General features: G+C 49.2%; 1 protein-coding gene across 1 annotated transcript; it reads left to right on the top strand.

The window, feature by feature from the left end:
- The first annotated feature begins 201 nt into the window (after positions 1–201).
- DISP2 (dispatched RND transporter family member 2) lies at positions 202–18,151 on the top strand. The gene is made up of 8 exons (XM_068397683.1): positions 202–272; positions 7,241–7,687; positions 9,257–9,286; positions 11,273–11,396; positions 12,368–12,483; positions 12,943–13,061; positions 14,013–14,110; positions 14,738–18,151. The coding sequence occupies exons 1-8, from the start codon at positions 202–204 to the stop codon at positions 18,149–18,151; spliced, it is 4,419 nt and encodes a 1,472-aa protein (XP_068253784.1).
- The last annotated feature ends 162 nt before the right edge of the window (positions 18,152–18,313 follow it).

Below are 18,313 nucleotides of genomic sequence, written 5' to 3'. Positions count from 1 at the left end.
CCCGGCCTCGGGGATCACCCGCCCCCCGGCAGCCCCCGCCGCGCCCCCCGGGGCAGCCGGCAACCGCTCGCCCCGCGGCTATTGGCCGCCCGCGCCGGGCCCGCCTCCGCGGCCGCGCAAGCGCCGCGCCGGGGCGCTGCCGCCGCCGCGCCGGGAGCGTTCAGCACCGCGGGCAGCGGACAGCGCCCGCCGCCGCCGGCCATGGAGGCCGCGCCGGGGTCGCCGCGCCGGGAGCAGCGGCCCGAGGGGACGCGCCGCGGCCGCGGCCCCAGGTAGGAGCGCGGGGCCCGGCGGCGCTGCGGGGCACGGGACGCCGGGGCCGGTGGCGGGGGCGCGAGGGCTTCCCTCCCCTCGCGGGCGGGGCAGCCGGCAGCGCTGTGCCCGGTGCGGCGGGGCAGCCGGCAGCGCTTGTCCGGTGCGGCGGGGCAGGCGGCGGGGCCGGGCTGTGCCCGGTGCGGCGGGGCAGCCAGCAGCGCTTGTCCGGTGCGGCGGGGCAGGCGGCGGGGCCGGGCTGTGCCCGGTGCGGCGGGGCAGGCGGCGCGGCCGGGCTGTGCCCGGTGCTGCGGGGCCGAGCCGGCGCGGCGGAGCCGGTGCCCCGGCGGGTGGGAGCTCCCGCCCTGCCACCGCCTCCGGCTCTGTGAGGGCGGAGGTGGCCGGTGCCAGCGGGGTTTTCCCGGGACCGGGGGTGCGGAGCTGGGCACGGCCCCCGGTCCCGCTGAGGTGTGTCCCGTCCTCCCACCGAGAGAGCAGGCACAGCCCCTGGCTGCCTGCCCGCCGGCCCACCCCGCCGTTTGGGGCTGGGGGATCCGTGCTGCCCGGGCGGTGCCCTGGTTGCTCCCGCAAGGGGACAGGCACAGCGTGCGGGGCCAGCCGTGTCCGTGGGCGACTGCCTGGCTTGGCCTCCCTGGCAGGTTTGTGTCCTGCAACGTGGTGAGCTCTCCCTTCTGCAGCAGCGGGTGAGCTATTGTTGGTGAAGCTCAGCATGTTTCAGTCCTCGTTGCGCTAGGCTCTGGGCAAGCACGGTTTTCACTCCGAAGATGTTTTCTATAAAACCCTGCAGCCCTCATCTTCTCCCTTCTGTGCCATATGCTCTTCACCTGGTGTCTTAAACCAGGTTGGCAGCCACAATCATTGTAATTTTTTGGAAATGTCAACAAGCCCATGATCACGGGCAAGGAGCCATCCCCACATTTGCAAGCACATTGATATTTGTTAGACCAGAGACAACAGATCTTCTGAGCTCTTCAGATTCTGTTTGACCAGAGCACACCCCCAGGTCAACAGCACACAAATTCCTTCCCAAAGCCAAAGGGTTTCACTTCTGTCTGATACAGGGTAGTCGTGCTGAGACATTCCCACAAGCCCCGTTAGCTTGGCTTGCCTGAGCAATCCTTGCTCATTCGAACAGGTCTTTTGAAACGAATGCTGCAGCCTGTAAGAGTGAGGTTAGAGATGAGTGAAGACATCTGAAACAGGTGTATTTTGAATTTTACTCCTGCTGCTCACTCAGGAACTAAAATTTATGGCAATAAATACAAGAAGCTAGCGCTCTCACTCCTGAGGATGTGTATACATAAATGCTTCCCTATGCAAGGCTCTTTCTATAGCCACTGAAGGGTTAGCTCTGTAGTCCTCGTCCTCTGCTCCTGGTCAATGCTCTTTATCATCAATGCATTTTACACTGCCAGGGTATATCAAGCAAACTGCACCCAGACCTGTCCTGGCGCTGAATTCTGGATGGGGATCTTGAGCCCCGTGTGTCTGGCTGTCTCCCATCACACGTAGCTGTACACACAGCAGCAGCAGCTGCCTGGGGTAAAGGTAAGGCTGTGCAGACGAGTCAATGGAAAGGATTATAAAACTAAACTTTTCTTGGCAGACTACGTGGGAAGCAGAGTTTTGCAGTCTCATTAATTTTTCATGATGATTTAACATACTCAGGAGTCTCATTAACAATGAGACTGGAGCTCTTCTCAAGGATACGCTCTATTCTGCTGCTAGACCGAAAAAGCAAAACAAATAGCGACTACACAGAAATATTTCAGTGCACAAGAATTTGACCCTGCCTAAGGAGGAGATGAACTGCTCAGGAGGTGCCTGTCTCTCCCTGACAGCGAGCCAGGGGAGCCCGGTAACGAGGTGAGAGTGAAACGCAATGAACCCTTCCCTAATCTCTGCAAAAGGGCACTCTCATCTCCCTAGAAAACACAAGCAAAGTAGCTCTTTTTTCTTGAGAGCTCCACTGCTGTGGTGCTGGTGATATGTTCAAAGAGAAAACCGCTATTTAAATCCCATTATCAAAACCCATTCTTAAAAAGTCATTTACAGCTCTCAAAGAAAAAGCCATTAATCCAGACGGAAGCTGACCTAGAGCACATGGTTTTAATTCAGAAAGAATTTATGTTTTTTTTCACTTGGGAAAACTTGCAGCTGATACACAAGCAAAACCTTGCTAGGGTAAGAAAAAAAAGGGAAAGAAAAAAAAACTAGCTTCTTTTTTTATGAATGAAATTTTGCAGTGCTTCCTGTCTAACTGAGCAATGGTTCCCGGGGAAGAAGGTCTCTGGTGTAGTCAAGATACAGACTCTTGCCCTTTCTCTCACTTGCTGCACTCAGAGTGACTCGGGCAGTTTCATAAACTGGATTTTTACACTGTCTACACATCTCAAGGGAAGAGATGGGGAAGCAAATAGTGTGAGAAACACAACTCATTGCTGTGGGTAACAGGACCAGTTAACTCCAGTCTGTCCCTTGCCCTACACCTCCTCGTCCTCTCTTTTCCCAGTTGGTTGCATCCAACTGAGCTTGAAGAAGAAAATGGAGGCTGCCAGGCTGCCTCTGCAGGCTTTTCTGTGGCTGAGGGACCACTTCTGCCCACTCAGTCCCACAGATGTCAAAGATCTGACATGGCCCAGACTGGGAATGAACATTAAAAAAAAAGTTTCTCTTCCCCTGATGTTAGTCTTTGTTAGTGTGGCAAGCAGAGTCCAGAGCAGTGCTCTGCCCACCTCTTCTCCTGCCTGACAGTAAACAGGTATCAGAAACTCCTCCACAACCATTCTTCTAGCATAGTTCAGGGTTCTGCAGGCCCAGAAAAATAATAGTGACATGGTTGCAGGCAAACAAGGACCAGCCCAGATCTCTGGTGCAGACCTCAGCATATCGAACATTAAGCCCGCCAGCACTGTGGCTAATTAGGAGCGTAGCAAGTGAAGACTCGAATTCTGCAGAGCTGCCAGCAGTGATTATCCAAACCGATCACTCTTTGCGAGCTCCAGGTTTCCCTGGAGACTTCGGATAACCAAGGTCACATTGTCATGGAGCTGGAGAGAGCTGAGCATAAGGCAACTCGTATCCAGGGGGTGATTGACAGAACTGTAATTGTTTGGTCTGAAAGGAGATAATGAAGAAGAGTCACGAGTGAATGACTTGAACTAGCCAAAGTTATTCTAAAATATGAAGTCACTGAGCAGGCAGGGGATTGAGTTGAGAGACAACACGCGGGGGAAGAATGGAACTTGACAGTATTTCGCAGCAAAGATGGTAAACAAGAAGAATGGGCTTTCGTGTGAAATATTAGAATCAAATATATTAGCCTATGTGCATAAAAACTGGAAGCAATCTGTGATATCCAAGAGTTTGTCATCTGCATTCCTCACCAGGAGGTTTTGTAGCTGAGGGCTTTTGGGAGGAGGAATTTTTCATTGCATGCTTCCTGCATCTCCCTGACCATCTTCAAAGTGTGTTTTGTGAAAGCCTTTTTGTTCTGTCCTGCGTTACATGTTTACCATCAGATGAGGCAGACGTGGCAGTACAGCCACCAGATGAATTTAGTTACAAAAAGCCTCTGGTCCCAATCTCCTATGCAGATCCAGAAGTTCAAATGGAAAAGAATTTTGGTTTTGCTTTGAAAAGAAAGAACATAAATATTGTATGGGTGTGGGAATACCAAAAGCACAAGCTGTCAGTGCAGCAGTGTCTCGTGAATTATTATGCATTGTAGGAAACCATCACCTATTTAAGTGTACAAAAAGCAGGAAAAACAACAGGATCAAGGCAGAGGGAAAATAGTAACTTAGACGCATCAAAAAGGGAGTGAGAAAAGGTCTAGACCTTGCCAAAGCATAACTACCACAGTCCCAGCTCTCTGATGAAATACCCTGACCCAGGACTACTAGCACAAAACCACAAACCCCCAATAAGATGCACCCGCACTTCAGTCACTGGTCACCTGGGAAGAGTGAGATAAATTACACTTCAGGCTTGAGAGAGTGGATTGAGGGACTCTCCAGGTCAGCTCTCCCAAACAAACTCTGCTCCTGCAGCTCGGCAGAGCCGTAGGGGATGTCGTGGTTACCACCTCCAGTCAGGTGGGTTCTATAATTAGTATAGATGAGCAATGACTAATTAAAGATGTCATTTTATATGTTGACTATCAGAGACTGTAATCTTTCTTTCGTCTACCTGCAGCGCACCTGCCCAGTGCTGCAGCAGTACAGCTGGACCTGGATCCCTCCAGTGCAGGGGTTACTCTGGCAAGACTAACAAGTCCAGACAAGACCTTAGATTACATCTCCTGAACAGCTTTGCTGGCACCTAACTTGTAATCTCATGTATTGCATTCACACACACCAATGACAACTTTGTCCAGTCTTTGTTGTAAACTGCCTTTATACAGAGCTATAACACAAATAACGTGCTTGAAAGTCTGGGCAATCCTGCCGCTAATCCATCTGTGACAGGACAGCAAGGACTTCACGCAGCGTGGTTGATATTATTTCTTCTGACAAATTCTGCGGGTGAACGGGATGTCATTGTCACAATCTGTTCAGGAGCTCCTGCTCTGGCCAACAGCACTCCCTTTTGCTACGCTGAACTAGCTCAAGTCTTACTACCACTTTGGGTTGTAGGGCAGAGGCAACCAAGCGCTGGAACTGCTGGGTACAACCCGTCCAGCTTATCCCAACGAGGTGCACACACACCTGTCTGCTGGTTTTCTGGCACCTGCTTCAGTGCAAACTTTGACTTCTTTCAGCCACTTTGTCTGTCTGTTGTCACAGGAGACATTAACAGTCTCGCAGATGCTGTCTGATGTTGCTCTCTCTGCGCGTACGGCCTCTTCTGAGGATGCAAAGAAGCTCACTGACACAGACACTGGTATTTGCAGACTATTTTAATATCATTCTGCCATTTCTTCTCTCCCTCCTTGGCCACTACCAAAAAATATTCAGCAAAGGAATCTGACGACCCCAAATAAAATCACGCCTGTAGTTCTCCCCTCCTGCATGGCCTGAGCTTCAGAAAACCTGCATTGGAGCATCGGTTATTGCTTCTGCAGTCAGTGTCGTTGTAATAACGACTTAAGAACATGTCGCCTGTGTCTGTAACTATGTCAGCTGTCTTCTGGCTTAAAAAATAAATCAGCATTGGATGGTGTCTAATGAGTCGAGATTTCTTTGTTACTAGTCCCTGGACTGGTACACTGTGCAAGTAACACTGAGTGCGATGCCTGTGCTGTGAGTCTCCACACCAGCACTGGTGTAACTGGTACCACCAACATTACTCTGTTGTAATGATTTTAATGAAATGAGCCCATTTTGTATAATTATGAAATATAGTTTCTCAGTGTTGATAAACTCAATTGATGTTGGAAAGTACATAGCACAAGCTGCCAAGGCCAACATGTCCTTCTTTCTGGAAAAACTACCCATTTTCAAGCAATACTGAGCTAACAGGATTCTTCAAATCCCTTTTGTCATTGATATTATCATGCCATTTAACTTTGGGTGAAATTCCAGAGACTTGCAATTGCTAAAATTCTGTCTTTTTCCATGGCTGTCTGAAACAGAAATGAGAGGGACCCTGCAAATTTTCAAAAACATTCCCTTCTCAAACATTTTGCCTTCATTTTTTTCCCACATTGCATCAGGTGCCTCAGGCTAAAGTTCATCTCACTCTAGTCTCACTCCAGCACTCATAATTGTTTGATGACTTGAGACACTTTGTGATTCTAGCTGGCCTGATTCATTCATCACACTCAGTCCTCGACGCCAGACGCTAGAGCAGGAACATAACTCAGCTGCAGACACCACGGCACGTGCTCTGAACAAGGAGCAGAGGCTGCTGGTGTTTCCATGCTGTGCTTTCTTTTTGAGCTCCAGCTTGCACAGTGCTGCTGAAACTCCGACACCTCGACCAGCTGCATCTCTTGAGACAGCAATTCCTAAGGCATTTTTGGGGTCGGTGTGACCTCCGTCTACTGTGTGTGAGGGGTTTTTGGTGTCACACAGACTAACCAGTCCCTCAATGTATTACTTGAACTTTCTCCAAGCTAGCAAAATCTCCCACGTTCCAAATCAAGAACTATAGGGATGAAATAATTTTTAAAATTCCTTGGAGAGAAGAAAGCGTATCCTGCAGAGACCTCATTACTTGGGAACTAAAGTCTGCACATGTTTTGTCTCAGTAAATTGAGCAGTCAGAGGAAAGCCAAGCTTCAAAAGATCTTGAGAGATCCTAGCCCATCCCCTTCCTACATACCAAGACCAATAATATCTGTTGCTGTCATCCTTGGGACATGTATGTCTAAACAGATCCTGAAGAGCCCAGTGGAGAGGCTGAAGGACATGGGAGCCATTAGGGCACATGCCAGGCTGGAGGCTGAAGCCCCTTTTACACCGTCACAGCCATCAGGTTCTCTGTTCAGTGTTCTTAGTGCCAGGGATGATTCACTCTCCTACTCCAACGATTCACTCTCCAACGTGGAGCAGAGCCAGTCCTTCTGCAGAGCAATCAAACAAATTCATCCTCCCAAGAAGCGCAGATAATTGTCTTCTTCACATGCAGCCTCCTTTGGTTTCCCTTTCCCCAGATCTCTGTAGTCACTTTGTGGCCCTGAGTTAGGACCCTGCCATTATCACCACCCTCCCCACAATGAAATACCTTGCCGAATTGTTTGTGGTGGTGTTACCCAATTCTTCAAAATTTTGGAGCAACACGCACGAAGATGTGGTGGGCTCTCCATCAGCTGGAATCCCTGCCTGAGTCATGGCTGTCTTTATAAAAAGCATAATTCAGCTCCGCCCTGAGAGTGGCTCTGGGTACAGCAAATAGTGGGTGAGGTTTTACACCTTGTGCTATGTGGGAGGCCTGTGAGAGCCTCCAGTTGGCAGGGTGTGATTCCCCTGCGTAGCCTTTCTACTGCTCTGCTGTTTTACTGTACCTTTATTTTCTCTCACAGAGAAAAACAAAATGCAGGACCTTGCCAGACCTGTCTCGCCATGCCAGAGATTGGGAACACCGAGCCCAGCTACAGTGGCACTTCCTGGGAAAGAATCTGCCCGGTCCATCACTGCCCCATTCCTGCATCCCCCAGGCTGGGGGGAGACCCCCTGCCCTCCTCCAGCCACACGCTTGGGCCAGTCTCCACCCAGTCCAATGGCCAGGTGCCATCGAGCTCCCAGGACTCGCAGCAGCATCACCTGTATTACCCCTGCAACCAGCAGGAGCCCCGAGGCAGCTATGGCCTGCCCCCGCTCCCTGGGCACGGCGAGAGGCCCATGTTGTGTTCCCACCTTTCCAGCAGTGATCCCGCGCCAGCTTCCCACCACGAGGACTCAGAAACTCACTGGAAACAGTGGTCCCCCGGGCAGCGACGGCCAGTGCAGCATCACATTGTGACAGTCAGGTAAGAGGCACATGGAGAGCGGCTCAGGGGCGTTAAAAAATCATCTCCTGAACGGGAAGGTGGAGAAGATGAGAAGGGCCTAAGTGGGGTTGCACGGAACAGGGGTTTACTCTTCAGCATGAGGCAGCAGCTGCCCCAAAATGCACGGAGGGATCCAGTCTGCTCTCTCCACCTCTGTGAAGGGTGTGCAGAGAGCTGTCGTTCCCACAGCAGGGAGAGGCAGGATTTGCTTCTCAAGGTGACTCCCTGGATAAAGCCAAGGTCACTCAGTTGCTCCTAGATCATGCGGCTCTGACTATGCCTCCCTCCTGCGATCTTTGTATTTTCTCCTTTTGCACTGCAAGACATCCAGCTGGCTAATCCTTTCTCTTGGCAGAGTTTCTCAGGGATAAGAGCAGAGTTCATTTCTTTTTCTGCCCCATCGAATCTGCTGCCTGTGCTGGAAGGGAGAGGCAGCAGAGGGTGAGCGCTGGCTGCCGCTGAGCAGCGAGAAATACAAAAGTGGGGAAGATTATTTGGTTTTCCAGGTTGGGCAGCAACAAGGGTTTAATTCTGTATTGTCCCTGACAGAACCAGGCAAGCTCCATTGGTGTGCAGGGCACCCCAGTGACTCGCTTGGGTGGTGGATGTTTCTTGGGCAGCGCTGTAAGGACGCACACAGGATGGGCACCCCCACAGCCTGAGCTACAGCCTCTGTCCTTCCCAGCCAGCATCACCCTGCCTCTCTGCCTGTGCCTTCTGGAGCCCACTGTTGGCACTGAAGTCCGTGATCCCTCTGCTACCACAGCAGTAGCCAGCAAAGTCCGATCAAAGACGGCACAGGATCCCTTCCTTGCCTTTGCACAGCGGTGCAGGGTTAGGCACAAAAGCCCTTTACGGTCTTATTTTCTAGCCATTAACAGAGGATTTAATTTGCTTGTGTTTGCAGTGTAGAGCAGATGCAGTCGGAGGAGTGGAGCCTGGATCCTTTTCAGCTCATATGCCATCAACAAAATTGTCAGCTACGTTCTCCGTAACAGGTTATTTAAGTAGGAAACGCAGCTGGATTGCAAATCCCTGGCAGGATGTGCAGCACTAGCAGACAGAAAAGTGATAACATAATAATGCTCGAATGGGGTTTTTAATCCAAGCAAATCTGCTTGAGAAGCTATTGTGAGAGAATTAGCACAGGATGGGCAGTGTGCTGCCAGAAAGAGACCTCTCTGATAATCTGGCGAGGATTTTTCTTTTTCTCTCCCAAACCTACAGAGCATTAGTGTGATGAGGAAAACACAATATAATTTATTACACATGCCACTGAGAGTGACTACAGGGTTTTCTTAGAGGGGAAAAACTGAGGAGTGACTGCATGTCATCCCGTCCTGTTTGATTAGAATGCCAATGGAGAGGAAAAGACTGTTATTCATTAAACTAATTCCTGTAGTGCCAGTGCTCTTGCAGCAACGGCCCAGCTTAGTGCTTTACAGCCCCTGAAAGGGTTACCTCACTCATTAACAGCCCAGCACTCCGCTTTGGAGGAAAATAATAAATGAAATGAAAACATCTTTTTTTTTTTTCCTCTCTCTGCAGACATGACAAAGCTTTCAGGATGCCAAAAAGGTATGTTTAATATCAAAAGCTTCCTGTCCTTCTCCCCCATTTATCACTGCTCTCCTACCCTGCTGTTAGGAAATGCAGAGCACTATTGCTGGTGACATCCACGGCAGGCCCCGCTGAGGAGGCAAGGTCAGCGCTCCCCGCTCGGGGCGTCCCACCTGCTTGGGGAAATCTCAGTTTGTGTGCAGGATCAATTTAACCTGGTAATTTTTTTCCTGGTAATTGGACATGGAATCACCCAAACCAGCCTCCAGAAATTAGGTACGCTAACGTGTAAAGAGTAATTTTTGTTCATTTTCACAGCAAAGACTTCATCGATGAAAACAAACTTGATAAGGCAGTATTAAATTAAAAAAAATACCAGGCCTGACCCAAAGTCACGTGAAAAGCTGCTTGAAGGGCTTGTGATGATGTCTAATCATGAGGAATAGCTGCATTATTTGCCTCAGTGAAGTTGGAGGCATGAGGAGCAAAAGAGCAGGCAAGCAGGAGCACTATGTCTAAAGACTGATACGCACTGGCACGGCCGCTCTGAAGTTCATAAATATTTCACTTCCCCGTGAAGCTCAAATATCTGTCATCTATTTTTGAACAAAGAATTTCTTATATTTCAGAAATACATCAGAATACAGAAGGACTACCTAGAACCTGCCAAACCAGAGCAGGAACCCATTCTGATATCTCTCAACAAATATTTTTGAGGAAGACAAAAATCTTGACGCAGTAAAACCTGCCCTGGTAAAGAACAGTGGGATAGTAACTTTAATAGATCATCCTATAGGAGACACAGTTTGTCCCAAAAGAAAAATAGAACTTGGATGAAAAATTTGAGACCAGCTTTTAAGAACAAAGGAACTGGCAAAAATACTTTAGGCCAGAGTAAGCTGCTTCCCTGGAAGGGTTTTGTTTGTATAGAAGTGTCATTATAAATGTGTGTGCCACCACACCACGCTGATCTGCACTCCAGGCATGGCCCTGGCCTGTGGGCTTGTAGGTGTTCTCCAGAGCCTGCGGGATAACTGGTCTGCTGCATTTGCAGACTCTCTTGTGTTCAGTGTTTGGTTTTGAGGCTGAGATCAGGGTGAGATTCACTCATCCTGCGGACGCAGAAGCCACTTGTCCACTCTGTGAATGCTGCTGGCAATCCTAACACTGGCCACTCCTCAGATCCGTGCTTTCCACCCTCTTTTGCTGTGCAGGTGTCCATGCACTTCCCAACAGGAAGGCAGGCTCCTACACAGTGAGCGAAGCCTCAAGCTTCGCCAGGGGAGGGTCAGGTTGGACATTAGGAAGAATTTCTTTTCAGAAAGGGTTATTAGCCATTGGAAGGGGCTGCCCAGGGAGGTGGTGGAGTCCCCATCTCTGGAGGGGTTTAAGAAAAGACTGGACATGGCACTTAGTGCCCTGGTCTAGTTGCCATGGTGGTGTCAGGGCAACGGTTGGACTCGATGAGCCCAGAGGGCTCTTCCAACCTGGTTGATTCTGTGATTCTGTGAATTTAGACCAATGACAATGGACCTGCTTGAGTTAGTTATCTCTAGGGGACTCTTCAGAATAGCCCAAAGACACCTCTGGGTCCATGGGCTGAAAATCTGCAGGCCAAACTGTCAGGCAGCTACTCGCTCAGATTGCACAATGTGGGGGGAAGGAAGAAGCTCTTTTTAAATGCAGTCTTTTAAGTTAAATATTTAAAGCTTCATTTTGCCCTAGGATGTAAGAGTCTGGGTTTTATTATTTCTGATTGAAAAAGCAGGAAAATGCAGGGAGGCAAAATGTAATTACCCAAGTTAATTAGAATTGCCTGCAAGCATCCAGTTGGAGGTATAATAAGTTCATTAATAGCCACACTAGAGCCTCGAACTGCTCAAACCAGAAAGCCCTAATGCTTTTACTTCCTTTTACTAACACTACACCGGTTCAACAGCAGGTTTTGTGCTACCAGCAGAAGCCCCTCAACAGCTGCATTTTTTCTTCTCCTGTTCATTCCAGCTATTCCCAAGTGATCGCGGAGTGGCCCATAGCCGTCCTGGTGCTGTGCTCGGTCACGGCTGTGGTCTGCACTTTAGCTGGCCTGCTTGTTGGAAATTTGCCTGACTTTTCCGAGCCCTTAATGGTAAGTCCCTACAGATGATATGTCAACATGAACATAAGGAAAATCCACCGGCCAACCAGTGATATACCCTTTCTGCCATATAAAATGAACCTGCTGCCTTCCTTCTCTGCAGACAGAGGCAGTGAGGCAGGACAGTAAACCAAGGAGGACGTTAAAGCCAGTAGAAAAGTGTCCATGTTTATCCGTGATCTGTTGTCCTTAACCCACATCTTCCCAGCGTGCAACCAAAGCAAGATTCCTTCAGGGTGAACATGTGTCAGAGTAATGCACAGCACTTATGGTTCTTTGACACCACAGAAAGAGCACAGCCCACGCCAGTGGCACCCACCAGCCCATCTCTCAGCAATGCTGCGGACTTGCACTAGTGCTCTCACCCCGGTGTGGAGACACTACTGGCACAAACCAGGATTGCTCCTTCTGCTCCCTTCCCACTGCTGGAAGGCTGGGGTGGCCCAAAAGGACTAGCTAGGCTGGGTGGAGATCAGATGGAGGGTCTGGCTTCGGCTACTACAGCCTGTGTGCGAGGCTTTTGAAATGGCGAGGCTGCCCTGTTCTGAGCGTTGCTGCACAGGGTCCTGTTTTCCAGGCAGGATCCCACATTTGCTAAAGTCATCCCTGTCTCTCATTAATGGAAGAATCCTGAGAAAATAAGAATAGACTAGAGTTTGTCCAGGAAGAGAAAAATTACTCCCATTTCTGTAAGTGACTGTTTTACTTGAAGAGGAAGAAAGGAGTCTTATAAGATCAGGGAGACAGAATTGTAGCCATCCTTGCCCAGAAAGGAAATGAACGTAGAAATATTTTTTCCTGTCAGCTCTGGGATGCAGTATTTCCAGGGAAAGCTCAAGCTGTGTATCTCTCCAAGATGCAGTAATAATCTCACATAGTTTCTGTGTCTAGGAGGAGGATTAAGGAAAGCTAAACTAAACTAAAATGCAAGCTGATGACAAAGCCCTTTTGCTTGGCTGCAGGGTTTCGAGCCACGAGATACTGAGATTGGCAGAAAGCTCGTTGTGTGGAGGAATGTAGAGAGCCACACAGGCTACAAGAAGACCTTCTCCCTTTCTCCCTATGCCGAGAAGAAAAGGTATTTGAGTTTGGTTTGGGGGGTTTGAGGAAGATGTTTGCTGTAAAGCTGCAAATTCAATGTTCCAAGATATCTCTGTGAATTACAACATAAACACTACGCTTAAAAGCGACCAAGGGACTGGAGAGTTTATAGCCTATTTGCCTCCAATGTACTTGAGCTCCTGATTCTGGAAACCAGGAATTAGGCTCTAAACTCTTCACATGTTTACTTCAGTGCAGAGGCGACTCGGCATGTCTGCACAGGGGGATGCAGTTTCTCACTTAGTCTCATGCAGTTCCCTATAAAGGGGCACAGTCAACCCACCACCAAAAAGTTCCCACCCAAGCGATGCTCTTTCAAGACTATGACGACTCTTAGTGCTGCAGCAGTGTTATGTGTGGCATCAGAGCCTGGTCAGTGAACGTAGCTCACAGCCAGATGGTCTCTAGTTACGCCAATAATCTGATCTCTTGCTAGCTATGATGACATTGGCATCAGCAGAGGACAGAAGGCTGCTCGGGGAGAACAAGAAGCGAGGACACGGAGAATGGTGGAACAAATCTACGGAGCGGATGGTTTCTTTTGTGGCCCCCCAGGTGAGTGACATCTCGATGGGGTAGTAAGTATTACACACCCAGAACTCCCCAGCACACAGAATTGTCAAGGTGGTTTAGGACACAGGGAAATGTTCGTGAAGTGCTCTAAGCAAGCAGTGTGTACAACACCGCCCTGGGAAAGCTAAGCCACCTTTTGGGCAGTGATCTTCCAGCACTTCATCACTGAGTGCTTAGAAAAGGCTTGTTCTGAAATTCTGGAGAAGACTTGTTTCTCCTTATCTTTTTGCCATACTTCTTTTTCCCCTTTAGAAATATGCCTTACAAGCACCAGTAAAAGGACTAATGTTTTCACCATTTACCCATATCAAAAGTGAATAGTCTGAAAAAATGGCATGTGCCCCACTCCCTCTCTGTTCCCACTCCCTCTCTGTTCCTTCTTTTCGTCTTGAAAAGTGTAAGTGGCAGTAAAAACTGGAGAGAAAAAAGGGGAAAATGCCAAGACACCCAAAATGTGTCCCAAAATGGACACTAGTAAGTAGAAGAAAGAGGAACAGCATGAAGATATTTTTACTCCCTTCCCTGCCTCTGCTCCACCTCTGAAACCAGTCAAACACCAAACCCTCTGGTCCTTGGGAGTTTGTGGCTGAACTCGAGCCCCTCACTTTGTAACAAGGGGTGCAGAGCCAGATGCCAGCACTCACTACAACTTGCTGACAGCAGGGAGAGCGTGTTTTGAAAACGCCCCAATGCTGCTCTCCTGCTGCTGACAGATGGGCGAGGAGCAGAGGTCAGAGCACACGAGGCAAATGCAACCACTCACTACAAGCTACTGTCTTTGTGACCTGCTTCCCTCAGGCAATCCTCCATAGCAGTCATACAGACAGGGATATATATTTTTTTTTTTTCTGTGCACAGTTGACTCCCAACAGCCTGCCTGATTCATCTTCATTACCTAATCCCTTTATTTTTTTTTCTACTTCTTTATTTCAGAAAAGAGCTATTCCCAGCTGGTATTTATGTCCACAACTGCTGGGAGCTTATGGAACTTGCAAGCTATTCAGTCCATGTGTCAAATTGAACAAGACAAGGTTAGTAATCTCAGGAAGAACATACATACATGCTGTCTCTTTTCCGACTGCTGTAATCTTTAATCTCTAGCTGAAAGGAAGCCAGACAAAAATAACATAAGCTACAGAACAGGTTTCAGCCTAGAGGACTCCAAAGCATTTTACCTACTTAGCAATACAGGGAGGATTCCACCTGTCACTAAAGTCCAGCTGCAAAGCAGCAGCTGCCATTAAACAAGAATAAACAGACACTGAACAAGAGCCTGGTCCAGAAGCCAAAGGTGTCCATCAGAAGCTGCTGAGAATTTGAGGCAGCAGAACCTAATTACCAAAAGGGAGCTGTCATCTTGGAGGCTGTGACAGCAAGTTTTGCGAGTGGGAAGTTTAATTGGATGAGCTGTGTTTGCCCTAGGATCCAAATTTTCAAATCAGAGGTTATAAAATAGAAATGATGGACAGGGTTTAACTTCTGCAAAAGGCTGGTGTGTTGCAATAGCTGTAGCGTTTGCAATTTGTCACTGGGAGGATGGCGAGCCATGGCTCGTACACCTGGAGGGGAGGATTACTGCGCGGAGCAAGGAACTACAGGGCTGCGAGATGAAGTGAGCAGAGCAGGTCTGACATGATACTCCCTCGCCTGTTTTTCAGATACGCTCACACGTTCATTTTAGAGACCTCTGCCAACGTACTGAGGCCAACGAATGCTGCCCAAGCTGGTCTCTGGGGAACTACATTGCTGTCCTGTACAACAGGTCTTCGTGTTTGGAGATAACCCAAGGAGACATCTCCCATACCCTGGCCCTCCTTCGTGCCTGTGCTCCAGACTACCACAAAGGCATCCTCACTCCCTCTTGCATAGGTCCCGAGGCTGTGAGACAGAAACACTCTCAGTGTGCCAAAGTCCCAGAAAAATGTACCCGCTTCAACGCCATTTACCAGCTCCTTCACTTCTTGGTCGACAGAGACTTTCTGAGCCCCCAGACGATGGAGTACCAAGTGCCATCTCTCAAATACAGCCTGCTGTTTTTGCCTACAAGGAAAGGTGCATCTATGATGGGGATCTACTTAGACAATCTCGAATCCTGGGATCTGTTTGATAACTATACATCTATCACCGGAATGGACCTGGGCCTTAAACAGAAACTATTCCAGCACTATCTGCTACTGGATACTAAGTATCCGGTCCTGGCAATATTAGCTATTTTTCTAAGCATTTCTTTTTATTTACGCTCAGTCTTTATTACCTTGATGGTCCTGCTTGCTGTTGTCAGCTCCTTAATGATCTCCTACTTCTTGTACAAGGTGGCCTTCAGATTCACCTATTTCCCTTTTGTGAACCTGACAGCAGTCATCATTCTCAGCAGCATTTGTGCCAACCACACCTTTGTCTTCTTTGACCTCTGGAACCTCAGCAAGAACCAGAACCCTTCTGCTGGGCTTTCTCAGTGGGTGAGTCAAACCATGCACCATTTTGGGTATCTCATGCTGGCATCTTGCTTCACAACAGGTGCTGCCTTCTATGCCAGCTACATGAGCAATATAATAGCCATCCGCTGCTTCGCGGTCTACATGGGCACCTCCGTGCTGGTGAATCTGGTGTTCATGATGACTTGGCTTCCTTCTTCGGTGGTGCTGTACGAGCGCTACATAGCAACGACCTGCATTTACAAGCCAGAAGACTACTGGAACAACACTGGCCATAAGAGAGTCGCTCTCTCCCTCCATTACATTCTCAGGAGCCTCCAGAACACGCTGTCTGAAACCTCCAAGCTGCTGTTTGAAAAGCTTCTGCCTTGTGGGGTCATCAAGTTTCGGTACATCTGGATCTGCTGGTTCGCTGCCTTAGCGATAGGAGGTGCCTACATTTCCTGTTCCAACCCCAAACTCAAACTGCCGACTCTCGAGACATCATCTGTCCAGGTGTTTAGACTGAGCCACCCCTTCGAGAGGTACGATTCTGAGTACTGCCACCAGTTCATGTTTGAGAGGCTGGAGCATGGAGAAGGGCAGCGTATGCCTGTCACGATAGTCTGGGGCATTCTGCCCGTGGATAATGGGGACCATTTCAATCCAAAAAGCAACGGCACCCTAGTGACAGACGTCACCTTCACAATCCAAAACCCTGATGCCCAGAAGTGGCTCCTTGAATTCTGCCAAAAACTGAAGAACAAAACTTTCTACTACCCTGACGCAGAGCAGAAATCTACTGTGTGCTTCATGGAGGAGTTCCTCAGGTGGATGGACAGTCGCCAGTGCTCCCAGCGAGACCACAGCTTCAATCTTTGCTGTAACCAGTTCTCTTTCCCGTACGGAAGCGAAGTCTTCCTACATTGCATCAAAATGATGCTCCTGGAACAGGGCAGGGAAGGGGCAGAAATGTACGATCTGGGCCTCAGGTTTGACAGGGAGGGAAATCTCGCTGCCTTAGTGCTGCAGTTTCAAACTATTTATCACTACAGCTTCAACTACAGCAAAGCCAAACAATTCTATGAGGAAATCAACCTCTGGGTAACGGAGGAAATGAAAACGGCCCCCGTGGGGCTTCAGAACGGATGGTTTACCAGTAAACTAGAGCTCTACAACCTCCAGCACAGTCTCAGCACAGAAACGATGGTGGTCATGGGGCTCTCCATAGCCATTTCCTTCGTGGTGCTGCTGCTCACTACCTGGAACGTTCTCCTTAGCATTTTCTCTGTTACTGCCATCGCAGGCACTGTCCTGGTAACCATTGGCCTTTTGGTCCTCTTGGAATGGCAGCTCAACGCAGTGGAGTCTCTCTTCATTTCGGCTGCAGTAGGACTCTCTGTTGACTTTACCGTCAACTACTGTATCTCCTATCATCTGTGCCCCCATTCCGACCGCCTGAGCCGAGTGGCCTTTTCCCTGAAGCAAATGAGCTGTGCCACAGCCATGGCAGCTTCTGCTCTCTTCTCTGCAGGGGTCATTATGTTGCCTGCGACGGTCCTGGCATATAGGAAGTTGGGGATATTCATCATGATGATCAAATGTATCGGCTGTGGGTTTGCCAGCTTCTTCTTCCAGTCACTGTGCTGCTTCTTCGGCCCAGAGAAGAACTGTGGGCAGATCCTCTGGCCTTGTGCCCACACCATGAAAGACTATTCTGATGACTCTGGGCTGAACGGAAGCTTTGCCTGTGGGGGGAGCGAGAAGCAAAACCGGTTGCGGAAGGTCCAGGAGTCCAACACTGCAAACGAGCAGTATGAGCTCCAGCCCTTGTCCAGAAAACTCAGCGACAGTTTTGACAACAGCACTTCCACAAGCAAGCTGTCCAACCGGCCGTCAGTGCTCTCTGAAGACACACAAGTGGAAGATAATAGATGCCCCAGAATAGGAACGCATCCTTCCCTTGAGAGACAGAATCTGCAGGAGACCCTTGGAGACCAGCAGGCTGGCCTGTGCCAGTGTCCTGCCTTGCAAACTTCCTCTCCATACAAGCACAGCAGCTCAGGAGCAGAAATTCCCAGGGAGAGACTCTGCCGGGATTGTCGATGTCGAAAGTACGGTCCGAAAGCTTGGGATGGCTCTGGGCTGGACCATATCCATCCGGCTGGCACAAAAGAAGAGGGGCAGCTCAATAAATCACAGTGCTCCAGTGACACTGCCCAGCAGCAGTCGGATTATACCTCAGACAACAGCCATCTCCCTGCTGCTGACATCTACAAAATTCACAGATGCCTTTGTTCTCTTGGCAGCTCTTTTGACATGCTTAACATCTCCAGCGAGACGTCGATTAGTGATTTTGAGCAAGGCCTGAAGATCGCTGAATCAGCCAGTTCCTGTCCTGATGTCTTAGAGCTGTCCGATTCGTACAGTCAAATGGAGAGAGGTTTCTTGAACGGCAAGAGAGATACCCTGCGGCTGGACCTGAGGGAGACTGTCTTTGATATCTCTCCAGCAGCATCGCAGCAGAACAGTTCTTCATGGAAAAATCGGTTTGGATTAGGGAGCGAAGGTCCGGTTGTGTTACCAAACAGCCAACCAGACATGCCCGATGTTTGGATCAAACGATCCAGTGCACAAAGTTCTGGTTACAACACTTGAAACCTTGCGGAAAACAGAACTGTACTGCTAGGGAAAGGGGAAGGCAAAATCTCCTTGGAACTGTAAATACCAGTTTTTTCCTCCCACCTCTCCTAGAGCTGAGACTATTTCTTAGTATTTCAGCTGTGCAAATACCTGTGTCTTCACAGAACCAGCAAATCT

Source organism: Nyctibius grandis, chromosome 4 (genome assembly GCF_013368605.1).
Source record: "Nyctibius grandis isolate bNycGra1 chromosome 4, bNycGra1.pri, whole genome shotgun sequence".
Classification (NCBI taxonomy): Eukaryota; Metazoa; Chordata; class Aves; order Nyctibiiformes; family Nyctibiidae; genus Nyctibius; species Nyctibius grandis.
This window is presented reverse-complemented; position numbering and strand designations above follow the sequence as displayed.